Genomic DNA, 17,816 nt, shown 5'->3' on the forward strand with positions numbered 1-17,816 from the left:
TTGCAGGTAGATGTGGTCAAGTGACCAGATGTTCATTGAGGAGGTATAAGTAGGAGGGATGAAATATACTTCTGGAAGGTCCTTAATAGGGAGGGAGTAAGCTCTTCTGACCCTTTATTCTTTTTCCTATATGGGAAGCAAACGTAATGACTGGAGCCCCAGCAGCCATGATGGACTACATAGTGATCTTGAGAAGGAAGCCACGATGATAGAAGGAGCATGTGTCACTGATACCATGGAATGCTCTGCCAGCCCAATTGCTACCTCCAGACTTTTTTTTTCAACATAAGAGGTAAATAAGTCTCTATTTTTATAAACCATTTATCACACGCAGCTGGACCTGATCCCAACAGATAATACTTGGGAAACCATTGAAGGAACCACTCTGAAATATAAAGCATGGTGTACTAAATATAATAGCAAACACATCTACAATACAATTAGCAACACCTAGAGATAGCTTGTCACCAAGCAAACCCAGGGTAATGTATGGCAGTTAAGCACTTCTTAGGGTACCATCCTCATAGATGCTGGAAGGCCTGGAAATCACGTTTTGCATCGAATAATTACCAAAATGTGTGATGCTATCATATACACTTCACAGCATTAGCATTTTCAGTTGTGAGGATGTAAAAATTTATTTAAAGGATGTTATTAAATAAGAAGCCTTATTTCACGGAGTACCTATTATGTGTCAGGTTTTGTGCCAAAACACTTGTATAATCTTGTTTAATCTCCTACTTTACAAGTACATACTATTATTCTTCTCACTTAGCAGAAGGGCAAATAGAAGGGATAAATTATGTGTCAAAGGTCACATGGCAGAGCTGGAAATTAAACCAAGGTCAAATTCCAGAACCTGTTATGTATAGAATACCATATTAAAGCATTCTCCATGTTTATATTTTTCTAGATAGTCCTGACAGTCCTATAAATTCTCCATCAATCTGCGTCGGCATGGCTGTCCTTGTTTTACAGAGTAGAAGGCTGAAACCCAGACACGCTTGTTTATCCTTAAGGCACAAGGAAGTCATGTTGTCAAGAGTTTGGACCCAAAGGACAGAGAGCTAAGCCATTCTCGGCAAAGCAACCTGATCTCCTCACCAAGTGTGATTTAGAGAAGTCTAGCTCTTTAAATTGAAAAAAATAAAATAAAAAATCAAAGGTCATTGACACTTTGGGAATATTGGAAGCACCTCTGAGTTAATTAATACAGGCAGCCATACATGTTGTTGTATTTTAATCAGAATCAGGCATTAAATGGCATAAAACACTTTCTATATCTCTTCACTGTTCCAAATTTCATAAACTTCAAACCCAAAAATGACATAAGCAGTTTCAAGAATTATTTTGACTGGCCTCCCCAATCCCAAAGGAGATTAAAAAGTAATAATGTAAAAAAGTTAAGGTCAAGGTATCTTGAACAGGCTGTCAAACAAGTGGTTAGTTACTAGTTCCCTGGGTGACTGTCCCTGAACATGCGCCACGCTCTGGCGACACAATAGGCACTTTAAATGGGGTAATTACCTCTTCTGGACTGGGTCCAACATTTGGCTCTCATAAGCAAAGACAGAACTGACAGTCAAACATAATGTTCCGTGAGTCTGTACGCACTCGGGATGAAGCGCATTCTCCGGAACATCTGCACCAGATGTTGTGAGGGTTGGCGAGCAGGCGGTTTAATTTCTAGGCACCGGCACCGTGATGCACTCTGATTTTTGTTTCCGTGTCCTGAGTGATGGGCCACCTCCACAGGGATGCTCTAACACTTAACCAGCCACGCGGCGCAGGCTCTAGCAACCATCAGAACAGATGCTGCTGTAAACCATGCGCAAGGCTGCCCCACGCATAGAGATTCAGCTCGGTGTCTGCGGGGCCATCCCACCCGGATGCCCCCTCGTGACCTGACACTAGCTCACTTACACGCGCAAAGTCCTTCCTCTAATCCACCTCGTCCACATCTTCTCCGGCAGTAGCCGCTTCCAAAGCCGCCAGGGCTTCCGCCACCGCTGGGTCCTCGTCTTCGTCCTCCCCACTCCTGTCTCCCAGGCAGCCGTGGGCGTCCTCCCACCCGTTCCTCCAATCGGCCACAGGCTCGGTCTGGGCGGGACCCTCCTCTTTAAAGGAGACGCTCAGGACTTCTGCGGCCACAGCCTCATTTAGTGAGTCCCAGCTTCTCTCCCCGGAGAAGGGCGTGCCCAAGCCCTGCTCCCCCACGCGGGGGCGCGTTTCCTCCAGGGGCGCCTCCTCCCTGGGGGCTTTGACAAGCCAGTCTTTTTCTCCTCGACCCCCGTTGTCTCCAGCCACGCTCCAACATTGAGGGTAATCTGGGGCGGGTATGTGGAGGACATGGTCTTGTACCCCCTGGGCAGGGCTTTCTGCCGTGGACGGGACCCTGGAGTCTCCATTTCGGACGACTCGGGACTCTTCCAAGGCCGGCAGGGCACAGTCCGTTTCTCCGGCATCCCCTCCTTCGAGGAAGGGCTGTGTCGGGTGCACACTGTTCGCGGTGCCAGCCCAGGAGCCCGTGCCATCCTGGTGGGCCCCAGGATCCCCGGCGGGCTGCGGTGCTGTCACGGGCCCAATGCCATTGACGGCGCCGCCGGTCTTCTCCAGACAGTGTCCTCCTCCTGTGTCCCCTTGAGGGTGCGGTCCCTGGTGAGGCCGGCAGGGCTCCTGCGGACCAGCCGTTCTGCTTCTGCTCACAGTCCTCCTCAAGCCCTCTCTCTGAAGGTCATTTCTGTGCACCAGGACTTCGCTGCTCTGTTTGCCTTTTAATTTAACAGTGTCCTCTTCCTCTAACTTGCAGCTGCTCACCTCGTTGACATAGCCAGGAGAGGGCACTTGAACTGGATCGAAGAGATAGCTGCGGTGAGAATAATGAAGACCAGTCAGGTTAAGTATTAACTTTATTTATTAACACCTTTATGAATCGCTAACCTCCATTATTAATAATTTCTACCATAGGCTCTGCTTCTCTTCCTTTAATTTCTGTAATTACTTGTTTAGGCCTATATGTGTGTCTAAATCAAATGGATACAGTTGCCATAGAAGTGTTCCACCACTGGAAATAGATCTTAAGAAAAGATGCAAAAGAGGGCAGAAGAAGGTACTAAACAAAGTGGTTCATGGAATTTAAAAACAAACAAAAAGGTAAGTAGAAAAAAAGAAATGTCCCAAATCAGGGAAATAAGTACTAGGTTAAGTACTGATAGTACATCCCCTTAACGGAATACTCTACAGTCACCAAAATGAGAAATACGAAACATGGGCTAGCATAAATAAAAGATACTTAGAATAAATGTTTTTTGTGCAACCTAACATCACATTATGATTACAGTAGAGTAAAACTTACATATGTATATATGTGTATATATGGATTAAAAATACATATGTATATAGATATAAATATGGAATAGAACTATAATCATAAACACATTTATTTGTTAAGGAAGCAAAATCAGTTAAGTTTTTTCCCCTTTATTTTATGGAGAATTCTGTTTCTATTACCCACATTCTGGAATAGAATCTGGAGAAAAGGAAACACACACATGTGACGGGGGTGACTTATTTTCCTGATGCCATTTCGAGCATCCTCTAAAACCCAAGCTTCTCTCTGCACTGAAACTCCCTGGAGACATCAATTCAGCCCAAACTAAATTCAGTCTCAGGGAACAATGGTGTTCCCAACATCTCTGAGGAGGGACCAAAAAATTTATTTTAAATCTAGGCACATGCCCTCTGAAATGACGTCAAGGCAGTTCCACATTCTCAATGCTGGTCATGCCCCAAGCCAGGCAGATGCACTGAATCAAGGCAGGAGCTTTAAAAGTGCCTCCATGGTCATCATGCATTCCTCTATTTGAGTGATTTTTTTTTTTTTTTCAAATTTACCTTTGTATCATTTTACAGCACCTGCACCCCATCTGGATAATTTTTTGTTACCATCTGGAAAGTGTAAAAAAAAAAGAAAACATAGTGAATGACATTTTAATATCAAGTACATTTGCTTTTTCTTTCCTAGATACTCACAAGTTGGCGGGGTGACAGTCTTTGGCAGAAAGGTAACAGGCGGGTCAGGGAGGCACTGGAATGCCCGTGTGTATTGAAAACCAGTGATTCAGAGTTCACAAACAGTTATTGATACTTGTCTCTGTGTGAGACCCTTTCTCTAGCCCTGGGAGTTTCTGTTTTGCCAAAGAGGAAATACAGGTTGAAGGCTGTTAGGGAGAGAAGTGTGGAATTGAAAAGGATCTGAGCGTTGACTATTCCACTGCCTTCTTTGGGGGACACAGGAGCCTAATCAGGGTGCAGCAGGAGGTGTCTGAGCGAGGAGAGGTGTCCTTGCCAGTGGACTGACTACTCAAGTATTCACGGACATCAGGGTAAGGCAGCTGACCTGCGTGTTCCACGTTAGAGACCCGAGGACGTGACAGCTAGAGTCGTCATCACCGTGCTCTGCCTTCGCCATCCCTGGGCCGATTCTGGCTATAATGCGTGGACTCCACTCTCCTGTAGTTCAAGGACATGGCCTTTCTGGCCCCCTGGTGATAGGTGGACTCAGGTCTGTGCTGCTTCCTCTCTCAGCCGCCCACTCTCTGCTGCCCTGTCTCAAGGTTGCATTTCCCCCCCCCTGAAAATTGCCCTCTGAATAAAACCTTCTTTTCCTGTGGAATCGACCACATTGTTCTGTTCTTTTCTTTTGAAAATCCTAAAAATGGGTGTGGAAGAGCCTTTAAGTCATTCTCCATTTCTAATATGTATGACCTTTAAAAATACAGGCAGTAACAGAACAAGCCCCCGTCCCTTGGTCTCCACAAGACGCATGCGCTCCGAACAGAGAGAGCAGGCACTGCCGCTGGGTCGCTGCCTCCCCTGTTCTCTTCCGTCCTCCTTTTAGTCGTGGGGGAATTTCCCAGGATGCTGCCTTCCCAAGCCATGGAGAAAGTGACAGGTTTTTTCTAAGAACTATAGGCTGGTTGGTTGATGACAGAGGACTAAGTTTATATTGATACATTAAATCCACAAATAACCTCCTATGGAGGGCTGAAAAATACCCCCCCCCAAAAGATACCTACATCCTAATCTCTGGAAGTTGTGAATGGCACCTCATATGACCAAAAACAAACAAACAAACAAACATCTTTGCAGATGTGATTACAGATTTAAGATGGGGAGATTTGTCTGGAATATCTACCTCAGAGCCCAGCCCTGCCTCTCACTGGCTGTGTGACTTTGGGCCTTAGCTATTTCATCTGTAAATGGGGGTAAAGATATACCTAGTACACAGTGTGGCTGGGGATTATACAAGTTAATATTTATATTAAGCATATCCTTACTACTCCGCTCTGTTGGGCTACAGCATACTTAAGAGAAGATGGCAGCCAGCCTTGCCCCAAAGAAAGGTGTAGTCTAGTTGCCAGGGCACACACACAAACAAGGAACACTTGTTTCTGGCCTAAGGGCCAAACGGTATACAGTGGTACCTTGAGATATGAACAGACCAACATACAAATTTTTTTTTAAATTTTTTATTTTATTTTATTTATTCATTTTAGAGAGGAGAGAGAAAGGAAGAGAGAGAGACAGAGAGGGAGAGAGAGAGGAGAAAGAGACAGAGAGAGAAGGGGGGAGGAGCTGGAAGCATCAACTCCCATATGTGCCTTGACCAGGCAAGCCCAGGGTTTTGAACTGGCGACCTTAGCATTTCCAGGTCGATGCTTTATCCACTGCGCCACCACAGGTCAGGCCAACATACAAATTTTTTAAGATATGAGCTGCGACTCAGTCCATATTTTTGTTCGAGATCCGAGTGAAATTCCGAGATACGAGTCATGATTCGGGAAGCTGCTACTAGTTGGTATATTGGCGCACAGGTCCAGTATCGGCAGTTTGATATACGAGTTGACTGACTTACGAGCTGGGTTACAGAACGAATTAAATTCGTATCTCAAGGTACCACTGTATTTCTACCAACTGTGGCACCAACTGAAAGACACACTCCCAAGTGCAACACAAGACTCACAGACAGAAATCACCGGGGGCTGAGCCAGCAACGTACGTACAACCTCTCCCTTCTTCAAAGCACCCACAGTTAAATTACCCCATTTCCAAAGCCCAGGATTCTGTTTCCAGCCGCTGCTTCCCATTTATGTCCACTTTCTGCCAATAATTCATACGTCATCTGGATAAACAGAATAAAAACTACCATGTGCCCCTCTTCCCCTCCACACCCTGCTCTAAAATCCTGCCCCTTCCATGTTTGCAGTACCTTGTTTATCTCGGACTTATTAAAAATAATTAGCCAGGAGGATAGGGGGTCAAAAAAAATCAAAGAAAAAGATAAAAAGGCTTTTAAGTGTTTGAGAGAGGGCAGACTGTGGGTGATAATAATGTCATTGAAGCAATCGTAAAATATTAACCCTTGAAAAATATCAGGTAGGCCAACTTTAGGATGGTGAGTTCAAGAGTTGTACATGGGGAAGGTTTTCTTCTGAAAACAAGGACGGAAGAAAGAGAGGCATGTCTTGAGTGACACCCGGTGGTCCCAGCGGCACAGAGGCTGACTAAGGTCAACGTTGGGGAGCCCTGGCCAGGCTGGGCCTGTCCCCACCCTCTGCTGCCATGGCTGTGGCCACAGGAGCAACACACACCGAGATGCAATGACTGCTGAGCTCTAAGCCTGACTGGGCAGCCACCACGCCCTGTATCCTTATGGAATTTACACATTATCTGTGGCTTGTAGAGTCCCCTCGCGGCTCCCCCAGGAAAACCACAGGATCTGTATTTTTCTTCAAAGCCATGTCACTGTGAAGGATGTTTTGACATCTGTCCCCTTTCAGGATCAAGTTTCCAGTTTTGGCTTCTTCACCCACTGCTTCCCTGTAGGGCACACCGTAGGGGGGTTCCAAGCGAGCTCGGTGGACACAGCCTCTGCCTGCTCAGAGGTTCTACCCTCGCTCACCTCACCCGGTGGTCTCCTTCCCCAGCGACATTCCTTCTCTCAATGAGACCGGCTCTGGGCTCTAGTGTCCAAGGTTGTGCGGCGGCTGATGAAAAGGGTGGGGACTGATGTATGTACAGCCAATGCCCACCTGCCACAGCTATAATTATTCTTCCTTATATGATGATTTCTAATATCAAATTCAGTTTATTTCTTTTTCATCTCACTCCCCCATCTCCATCTTGCTTTTTTTTTTCTTTCTGAAGCTGGAAACGGGGAGAGACAGTCAGACAGACTCCCGCATGCGCCTGACGGGGATCCACCCGGCACGCCCACCAGGGGCGAAGCTCTGCCCACCAGGGGGCGATGCTCTGCCCCTCCGGGGCGTCGCTCTGCTGTGACCAGAGCCACTCTAGCGCCTGGGGCAGAGGCCAAGGAGCCATCCCCAGCGCCCGGGCCATCTCTGCTCCAATGGAGCCTTGGCTGTGGGAGGGGAAGAGAGAGACAGAGAGGAAGGAGGGGAGGGGGGTAGAGAAGCAAATGGGCGCCTCTCCTGTGTGCCCTGGCCGGGAATCGAACCCTGGTCTCCCGCACACCAGGCTGACGCTCTACCGCTGAGCCAGCCGGCCAGGGCCTCCATCTTGCTTTTAAGGTGGCGTTCTCCCATATCTGGGTGCAGAAAAGAAGTACTCTTTGTCCTGCGTGGTCCATGGAAATGGGAGTAAGACTGAGCTTAAAAGGGGAAACCCATCTGCTTCCTCTGCCCCCCTCACTTTGACGACAGCTAGCTTAAAGGTGAGAAAAATCAGGTGCAGGTGCCCTGTGTTACTGAGCATAGTCAAAATGTGCTTTCTCTTTGGAGTATAAAAAAAAGCAACAGAGAAGCAAAGGGCAAATCCTTCGCCACCATCAGCTCGTTTACACAGGGGAAAAGCAAATACCATTAGGGTGGTGTGTCCCTCTCGGCTGGCGCCTGCCCGCTCCCGAGTCCTGTGTTGGGGGTTGACTCTGTCCTGTGTTTGGTGTTGAAGTTAAAACAGTTCTGCGTTTGAAGATGGACCTGGTAATGTCCTGTTGGTTACCAGTCAATCTCCTTGTTGGAAAATCCTGTTTCATAAGGGGGAGAAGGGTGGAGCTTGGAAGAAGGGCCAAGACGAGGGAGAGCCTGGGGTTTGCTCACCAGGCAGAGAAACTGACTGAATATTCATCAGGAAGTCAGGGGAACAGAGGGAAAGGCTCCTCCCAGTGGGAAAGGGCAGCCTTTGGAGTCAGGTAATACTATTAAATCAAGACTCATTTTCTGATTTTAATCATTGTCCTGGGGGCTATGTAAGAAAATGTCCTTGTTCTAAATGATTCAGGAAAAAAAAAAAAAGTGTGTGTGTGTGTGTGTGTGTGTGTGTGTAATGAAAGGGAAAGAGAATAGAGGGTACATGGGGATTATTTTTTATTTAAATCACTTTATGATAAAATTTTATATAAACCATAAACACTACAGTTAAAAATAAAACTCAAACAGAACTAAGACAGTAGCTAAAACATTTCAAATGAAAAAGTAATAACAAAACCCTGTCAGCCTGCTTGAAATTATTCAGCTTTTAGATATATACGCTTTCTTTCCCAGACTTATAATGGTGATTTCCATTACACTTGACTAGGCTATGAAATATTAATTAATGTTATTTTTAAAAGACACATACTCAAATTTAAGGCATCTAGAGGTTTTTTGTGTTTTTCTTGCGACTTTTCTATAAGTCTAAAATAATGTCAAAATCAAAAGGCCCTGACCTATGGTGGCACAGGGGATAAAGCATCCATCTGGATGAGATCTAACAGCCCAACTGGACAGCATGCTGAGGTCACCGGATCGAAACCCCGGGCTTGCTCGGTCACGGCACATACAAGAAGCAACTATTACGAGTTGATGTTTCCCGCTCCTCTCCACCCACCGCTCCTCTCACTTTCTAAAAAAAAGCCTGTAGAGCCTGACCTGTGGTGGCGTAGTGGATAAAGCCTCGACCTGGAAATGCTGAGGTCGCTGGTTCAAAACCCTGGGCTTGCCTGGTCAAGGCACATATGGGAGTTGATGCTTCCAGCTCCTCCCCCCTTCTCCCTCTCTGTCTTTCTCCTCTCTAAAAATGAATAAATAAAATTAAAAAAAAAAAAAAGCCTGTAGAAACTTATCAAAATCCCACTGACCTTTCTGAATTTAGCTGTCATTCTGAGTCTTTCCTGAAGACCTGTGCTCAATAGGCGGTCCGAAGGCCAGAACTCTGAAGGCACAAGTATAGTTGCTGTCCTTGGGCTGCTGCATCTTAAAGAGGGACTACCCTCTAGTGCTATGGTGCTGGTCAGCTGTCTGCCTGCCCTACCAAACACACATTCCTCACAGGCCATGCCTAGCCCAGCCCGTGGGCAGCTCACAGGGAGCACCTCATACTGTTATTCAAATGAAAGAATGACTGAGGGATAGGTGCCGATGAATGAGTGACACATGTGAGATTGGGGAAGTTATTATTCCCATAGAGGGTCTACCGCTGTCCACGATCAAATCTCACACCATCCATCCCGTGGTCCAAAATAAAAGGCCGAGTGCAAGGGCTGAGAGAGATGGGAGGGGCTCTGGTTCCTCCCTCCCCACTTGGGAAACAGCAAAACCTCTCGTGTGCAGTTCCAAGGTCAAGAATGTTCTGCTTCAGGGGTTCTGTTCAATGAGCTTTTAAAGCAGCTGCTGGGAAGTGGTTTGAGTTTTTCGAAGATGAAGTGCTTGGAAGAGAAACAAAATCAAATTAAACATTTAAATTGCATCTCCGTTTTAGAAAAACCACCCTTGCCCATGTTTATAGCAAACAGTCAGGATTTTGCATAACCTGGTCAGCAGGTGAAGTCGACAAATATTTAGTGAGTTGCTTCTGGCTACTGAAGTCCCAGACTCTAGAGGGGTGAATGGAAAGAACTACCGTGGCTTTGCAAAGGAGTGTCCAGACGGCCTGCCCACCCAGCAGGTGGTACTGAATTCACCGCTGCAAAAGGACAAGAAGGTGGATCCTGACTGCCCATCTCATTCCTCAGCAGAGCCACGTCACCCTTTCTGGGCAGGCTTTGGCAACGACCCGGGACAAATTCTTCTGGCGTGTTTTCTTTTCTCCTCAAGAGGCCGAGCTTCATTGGATTGTGGAAAACTTGAAGACTCTATGCAGACCTTCATTACCAGCATCATCAAACAGTGCCTTTTATGCCCGCTCCAAGCCGCTGCGCTGAGTTCAAGGTGTTAGCCCGCCCAGAACCGGGTGTGAGGGGATATTTGCTTGCACAGTTGTGTTGTGGATCCCCTCCCCAAACAGAAAGGGCTCCCTGGTCAAACAGGATCGGAACGGCAGAGTCAAGATGAACACACTCACAGTTATGAAAAGTAACCGTTTCTCTTTGTTTAACACAGTACTTTCCAAAATTATTTGACTACGAAATTTTTTCTTTTTTCCATTAGCGACTATTAACAACCAATGAAACTTGTATTTTGTGGAATATGTTGGGAGAAACAGCTGTCGAAATGCCAGTCCCAATAATCTGAGGGAGTGTTGTGCCATAAACTGACAAGGCCACGTGGTGCATGGGTGGACGCGGCGGCCAGGCTGTGCCGGGTGTAAGAAGTCCGGTCTGGGCAACAGCTCCTCGCGGGCCCTGGAGGCGTGGGGACGCTGTTCAATTCCTCAGCTTCTCCATCTGCAGAATGGGTCCCCGACAACAGAGGTGGCCCCGGATCTAGCACTCCCCAGTGAACCAGCAGAGGGAGCTCCTCAGCTCGGTGCACAGTCACCTCCTTGACCCTGAGCTGCGCCCCAGGCAGGCACCGCCCGGACGCTGTCACAGGTGGGGGAGCCCGCTCAGCTGTCTGCCAGCTGCCCCAGCGCACCGCTGTGGAGGGGTGTTTGGTTCGCAAGTCCACACTCGCCCCCACCCGTGACCCCGACTGACAGAAAACCCCTCCCGTGTCCCGGCCCCGGGGACCCAGTTCTCCTCGCCTCCCATCAGGCCTGCCGCTCCCTGGTGGCCGTGTGCTCGCCACTGGCTGGGAGGAACTGCAGCCCCATACCCCGGGGCCTTGAGACAGGAGGGAGAGAGTGTGGGTCACCACAGTGTCCCCGGGAGGGTTCAGAGCTCAGATCAGGGGGGCCCTGAGAGGCGGAGCTGCGTCTGCGGACTCTCCTTGTCTGGTCTGCAGGCTGCTGGGCTGCAGTGGGCGACCCGTGGCCCTCTGGGCATATTTCAATATAGATACATTTAAAAAAGGAACACGTCAAAATGATGTCTCTGGGAGCAAAAGGAATCGGTCTCTGAGGATGAAATGTCAGGGCTGGAATCGGTGTTTCTCAGTAAAAGGCTGCCCTGGGCGCCACTCAAATGGTACCATTTAAAGTGCTGCCCGATGGCCTCCCCCAGGGCGGGCGCCGCTGCCCGAGCGCTGCGTGCACTGCGCGTCTAAGCGCTCCCGCTGCATGGGCCCGGGGGGCCAACGGTCCTGGGCCCTGGGTTTGCTGCTTTAGGGTCACAGGACCCTTGATTTCTGTGGCCAATGTGGAGAGAGACTCCTTTGTCTTTCTTTTCTTTTCTTACAACAGTGATAATGTCACTCCTTTTTTTTCTTCCTGTGGTTCTTATACTAGTATATCACAATCATGTTGATGGATCTTAAAAACATTTCATATGGCCCTTTCCTCATTTCTAGAACTGATAGCATTTTTTTTTCTTTTTGATGTAGTACTTAGTCTGTGGTCCTTAAGACGGATGCTTCATGAACACTCCCTGTGGTTATGTGGCGTTTTCAATGACTCCACAGCCTTCCAGTGAACCTTCTGGAATGTACCACAGACAGCGCTAGGTCCTGCGGTTCCCATGAAGGGCATTCCAGGTGCTTCCTGAGAGTTTAAAGCAAGCACGCGCGCACGTGCGTGCATGCGTGTGTGTGTGTGTGTGTGTGTGCGCGCGCGCGCGCACAAGCGGGCATGTGTGTGGTAGATATGTGGGATGGGGGGGATTTACATGAATATTTGGGAAGATTCATTACACCACACTGGGATTTCAGCAGAGTGGTTAAATGTACAATTTAGAATTTTGGCTCCCAATGCCACCTTCACCACTTATTAGCTCTGTGGATTCTATGGCAAATTTCTTAGCCTCTGTGAGCATCAGTGGTCTAATCTGCAAAAATGGGACTGATAACAGTTGTCAGGATCACTTTGAAAATTAAATGAGATGAGAATATGTAAGACACTTACTATAATGTTGGCATACTGCCAGAACTTAATAATTATAAGCAGTTAACATTGAGTGTTTACTGTGCATCACGTGCTGTTTTAGGAACTTTCAGCTATTTGTTCATTTCAACTTTACAATAACCCTTTTAGGTGGAAACCAGTATTTTATGGATACATAAATGGGTATAAAAGCTATAAAGTGGTACAACTTGGTTATTATTAGACTGTTACTATTGTCTTGATTATTAATATTTCTTGATGCTATAACCAAATATTATATAACATTTATATAATTATGTATATTATATAATTTTCCTATTACACTAATGTAGTCTGTCTTTATGGGTTCTACTGTTTTCTGAGTCCACTGAATTGCAGAGTAAGAAGCAGTTTGTGATCCAGCACCTTTCACAAGAGGGAACTGGATTCTTGATTTGGGCAGAATTTCATAGGTGTGGTTTTATCTATTTATCACCAGATGGCAGTATAGAGTGGTTATTTAATCTAATTTCAAGAGGGACTTGGCTGGGAAAGGTCTCAGGAACAGGAGAATTACAGCACAAAGAGTGTAGCTGTTTTGCCATGTAGCAGAGTTAGGGAATGAGTGATGTGGTAAATATTTCAGACAACAGTGTCACCTTTAAGTCCTGGTGGCTGTGGCACCACCATAAGCCAGGCTCCTCCAGCTCTCGCTGGGCATGAGGTCTACTCGGTAGCCACGGACAGGTTTAATGTCAGAAAATATTTTCACAGACCGGCCTTTATGGTGGGACGGATAAATGTATCACGTGACCGAGACAAGCCTCAAGAGTGAGTCTTAGACAGATGTAACAGAAGGAATCTGGTCATTTTTTAAAAATAAAACATCGTTCAGACTTAAATATAAATAAAACGGAAATAATGTAAGTTATTTATTCTTTCTCTGTGGACTGGTACCAAATGGCCCATGGACAGGTACCGGTCCGTGGCCCAGAGGTTGGGGACCACTGGTCTAGCCCCCCCCTGGTCGGCAAACCACAGCTCGCGAGCCACATGCGGCTCTTTGGCCCCTTGAGTGTGGCTCTTCCACAAAATACCACGTGTGGGTGCTACCTTGATAAGAAATGTACCTACCTATATAGTTTTAAAAATTTGGCTCTCAAAAGAAATGTCAATCATTGTACTGTTGCTATTTGGCTCTGTTAACTAATGAGTTTGCTGACCACTGGTCTAGCCTGACCATGGTGCAGTCAAAGGCTCCTGTGGTTCTAGAGAGGCCTCCTTTGACACAATGCCTGCTCATCAAGCCCCCAATAGGTTTCTCTCTCCCACCTGTATATCTGGACAGTTCCGTGGGAGAGGCTGGGGGAGAGAGGAGCCTGTGGCGTGTGCAAAGGTCCAGCTCCTCCCCTGGGTGTGAGCTAGTTTGGGGACCCTAGCTTCCAGATGAGGGTATGTGGCCATGAACCAGGAACTAAAGATGAGTCACAAAATAAAAATGGCCCAATATGAATGTTTTGGAAGAAGAAACCCATTATTTTTATTTAAAATAAGTTCACAGTTGTGTTTGAAAAGGCTAAATTTACACGAGTTGTTAGAATTAAACAGAAGGCCTACAGAAATTGCCAAGTTCTGTCGCTAGCTGGTGGTCAACCCTCCAGACACCTCACCAGACCCCTCCAGTCCATCTATACCCTTGGTGGGAACTGTTTTAGGGGGAAATTTGAGAAGCTCTGTTCCTCTTTTCTGGACTGGAATTCCTGGGGAGTAGGGTCCCACCTGGAGCAGACAACATGCAATTCACTGTTGAATAAAGGCTGGGGTGTGCGTGTCGCAAGGCAGGGGTCCTAGTGGACACGGAGTAGCAGGCACAGGGTACATAAGGAATGCAGCTGGGTCTCAGTGGCACCCAATAACTGGCATTTCTAATAAGCTCCTGGGTGGTTATCTGGGACCACACTTGGGGAACCACTGTTTTACTGCTGTAGAGAAATCAGGGTGGACCAGGCTTTCTCTGCTTTGTTGTGCTGACAGTTGGTCTGAGTGAGCTTTACTTAAAAGTGGTGGTGGTGGTGGTGGTGGGGAATCCCTGTGGCTTGGGGAGTTATTGGCAGACAGTGAGGTAGCTACCATCACACCTGCCTCTCTTGGTGACAAAAGATATGACCCAAACCAAGTTGGCCAACACGATCATTTGGTCAGAACATAATTCTGGTCACAGACTAATACCTGTAGTCACTGTTGCTAATTCCATCCCCAACTGGTAGTTTTACAATCCTCTCAAGTTTCTAAAAATGTTGTTTTTCAGAATTTGCTTTCAAACACGCTGTGATTTATGTTCAGTCTTTTATTCTTTTCTGGGGGGGGGGGGGAGTGTAACAGGGAAGAGTTAAAACAAACCAAGTGTCTAATAATACAGGATTAGTTTGAACAGCTGAAATGTTTCCTAGTTGGGGAGCAGCTGGAACCGACCTGACTCTCACTGTCCGCTGCTTGTCTGTGCTTGGGTCTGCCCCTGCCATCCCCGCTCGCTCAGTTTCTCAGGGGGCCATATTGCTGAGGCACTGTTGCCCTTGATCTGGGTTGGTCCAGCGGAAGATGAGAAGATGGGAGATACGAGGGCATCATTTTTTCCTCTTGCTCTCTTTGCTTTGGAAAGTATCCTGCTCATCACAATGATGGCTGTGTCTCCTCCAACAGCCCCACCCGCTCTGGTGCCAGTGAGACCATGGTGCCTCACCCTGGTTCCAACCGCTGCCCCAACATCTGGTTGTGTGTCTTGCTCTGGGATGGTGATGTCCTCTTGCCTTGACCATCTTTGTGTTGCCTCACTATCTCATTTGGTCTCCCTGCTCGTCTGATACCTGCATAACTCAATGACTATATAACTTCCCTCTGTCTGAAAGGAGGGGCTCCCCTTCCTGGTTAGACCATGCCTTAACTAACACAAGTAATATTCTAGTCAAGGCTTTCTGGCTAAGTTACCAAATAGCATACAACACTACTGAACTCTGCAAAGCCTGGTACTGTCTAACGCACACGTGGCTGCTTGCTGCATGCCTGACACAGGGCAGGGCACAGGGCATGTCACTGGTGGTCTGGGAAGGGCCTTCAGCCCCTCCGTCACATCCATCCAATTCTCTGCCCTTTTCTACACAAAATGAGTTTGTCTGACGTGCAGCGGAACTTCTGGATAAATCTAGACTCCTTTCCAATCTTCTAAACCCCTCCTCAGTGGAGAAGAGAATAGCATCGAATTGTGCAAGGTTCCTATGAAGATCACATGGTTTAAATTGTCATAGGCCTGGCAAAGTGTGCTTGATAAGTGGCAGTTCCTAAAAACTGGTGGCTGCTCTTAGCTCATGGTTCTCAGCTGTAAGAATATTCTTTAACCACTGGGTGCGAGTCACTTTTAGACACTGACTAAAAATGGGTGATGCTCTGATCAAATCCTCCCTGGAACCCCATGGGAGTCAGGGCAAGTCTCCCATTCACGGCGTGTCTCTAATTTTGGCAAGTACTCTTATGTAGGAGGTCAGAAAATTCTGGAAGGAACATGAAGCATTTAGGAAAACTTAAGTTCTGGAAATGATAAGGACATTTTGGAGGAGACAGTGTGGAGAAAAGTTTATACAATACAGCCTTATAAGACTATATATAATGATAACTTCAAAACCAAGCATAGCTCTTAGTTAGATGCTTGGAATGAACCAGTTCTGGGTAATTCCCAGAATTCTAGAGTGCACAAACAACAAAGAGTCTTAGAGAACACCACACCCAATCACCTTATGTTAGAAATGGGGACTCAAGGCTGGAAGCATAATATAGAAGAAAAACCAGGTTGCCCCATACTTGTAGGTGACCCTCTGCGTGCAGAATGAGGGTCCCAAAGTTTCCTTGAACTATAGCAAAAATAGTTTCTGCGCTTAAAAAGACTAAGTAAGGTTCTCCAAGCACCTACTGGAGGGGAGGCAAGACATCCTGCTAGTTACCAGGACACAAAGTTTTCCTAAATGCTTCATGTTCCTTCCAGAATTTTCTGACCTCCTACATAAGAGTACTTGCCAAAATTAGAGACATGCCCTGACTCCCACGGGGTTCCAGGGAGGATTTGATCAGAGCATCACCCATTTTTAGTCAGTGTCTAAAAGTGACTCGCACCCAGTGGTGAAAGAATATTCTTACAGCTGAGAACCATGAGCGTAAGAGCAGCCGACAATTTTTAGGCTGGAGATATTGCCTCTCTGTTAAAGGACTCCTTACCCCTTGGTGCAACAAATATTTCTTGAGCATCTATCTTATAGGCCAAGTACTGAACTTGATTCCAGAGGTACGGAGAGAGTTTCCAGTCCAGCCAGGGAGACAGATACACAAAGAGATGACTAATGGAGTGTTACACCGAAATGTCTTAGGGTTGCCTGAGGAACCCTGAGAGGATTAGGAAAGGCTCGTGGGCAAAGGTGAGCAGGTGCTGGTCCTGCTGGAGGGCCAGAGCACACTCCAGGGCGAGCAGTGCCAGCCAGGGGGCAGGGGTGCTGCAGCGGTACACTCCTGCTCTGGGGCTCCCCCTTTCCATGGGCACTGGCATTGCCCGGTTTTAAATAAAGCATTATCGCCTCTTTCCTGCCTGGGTTACTGCAATACCCTCCTGTCACCTGCATCCACTCCTGTCCTCTACGACGCTTTCCACCCAGAAGTCACATGGTCTTTTTAGGACACAGATCTGAATCCTATCACTTCTCCTGCCTAAAATTTTTCAAAGGTGTCCAGTGCCCTCAGAATACTTAACAATGTATAATAATGAAAAAGATGATAAAAATATCGAACTCACATACAGCTTCCTATATACCAAGAGTTCATCTACACACTTTGCGTGTACAATTGATCCTCTTCATATGTGGATTCTGCATTTGTGACTTCACCTACTTGCTAAAATTTATTTGTAACCCCAAATCAATAACCACAATGCCTATGAGGTCATCCATGGACATGCAAAAAGCAGCAAATAACTCTGAGTTGTCTGATGCACACGCTCTGGCTGAGCACAAAGAGGACGACACACTCCCTTCTTGTTTCAGCTCTCCTATTGTGAGCAAGTGGCTTTTCTGGGATCTATCTAGTGCCATATTTTTTCATGTTTATGTTGTTTGTTGGTAATATTGCTATTTAAAATGGCCCCCGAGCATAGTACCAAAGTGCTGGCCAGTGTTCTGAAGGGCTACAATGTGCTTTACAGAGAAAACTCATTCAGGAGCGAGTCACAGAGCTGTTAGCCCCGAGTTCAGAGTTGATGGATTAACTATATATAAAGTAAGGTGCCTTTATACAGAAACACACATAAGACAAAGTTAGGAATTGATCGGTTGGGGAAAATATGGTGACCACAGGCTCGCAGGATCCTAACCACGCGGTTCCCCTGGGAGCGACGGTTCACTGTTCACTAACTCATTGTTGGCAGTGACTGGATAGAATATATACTACAGGGACTACTGAGAATCAGCGCGGAGGACTCGCTTAGAACAAACAGGAACCGTATACAATAAAGGACGGAGTCTTCCTGCAGCACGCACAACCCTCAGTGCACCATCTCCCTTTTCCTCCCCTGGCCACACTAACCTTCTCTTAGATCTTTAAACTTA

The 17,816-nt window shown here is 46.9% G+C and overlaps 1 protein-coding gene across 3 annotated transcripts in view; it reads right to left on the minus strand.

Annotated features, from left to right (window-relative positions):
* Window positions 1-1,223: 1,223 nt before the first annotated feature.
* Window positions 1,224-17,816, minus strand: part of C5H4orf19 (chromosome 5 C4orf19 homolog) — a 99,009-nt gene continuing 82,416 nt past the window's right edge. For 2 of the 3 annotated variants that reach the window (XM_066280242.1, XM_066280243.1), the window contains exons 3-4: window positions 3,895-3,948; window positions 1,224-2,866 (exon numbers count right to left, since the gene is read on the minus strand). In XM_066280242.1, the coding sequence (XP_066136339.1) occupies window positions 1,942-2,866; window positions 3,895-3,926 (957 nt within the window). In that variant the 5' untranslated portion in view covers window positions 3,927-3,948 and the 3' untranslated portion in view covers window positions 1,224-1,941. The remainder of the gene's footprint in view (window positions 2,867-3,894; window positions 3,949-17,816) is intronic. The other variant, XM_066280241.1, reaches the window with a different exon arrangement.

The sequence above is a fragment of the Saccopteryx bilineata genome, chromosome 5 (genome assembly GCF_036850765.1).
Source record: "Saccopteryx bilineata isolate mSacBil1 chromosome 5, mSacBil1_pri_phased_curated, whole genome shotgun sequence".
Taxonomy (NCBI): Eukaryota; Metazoa; Chordata; class Mammalia; order Chiroptera; family Emballonuridae; genus Saccopteryx; species Saccopteryx bilineata.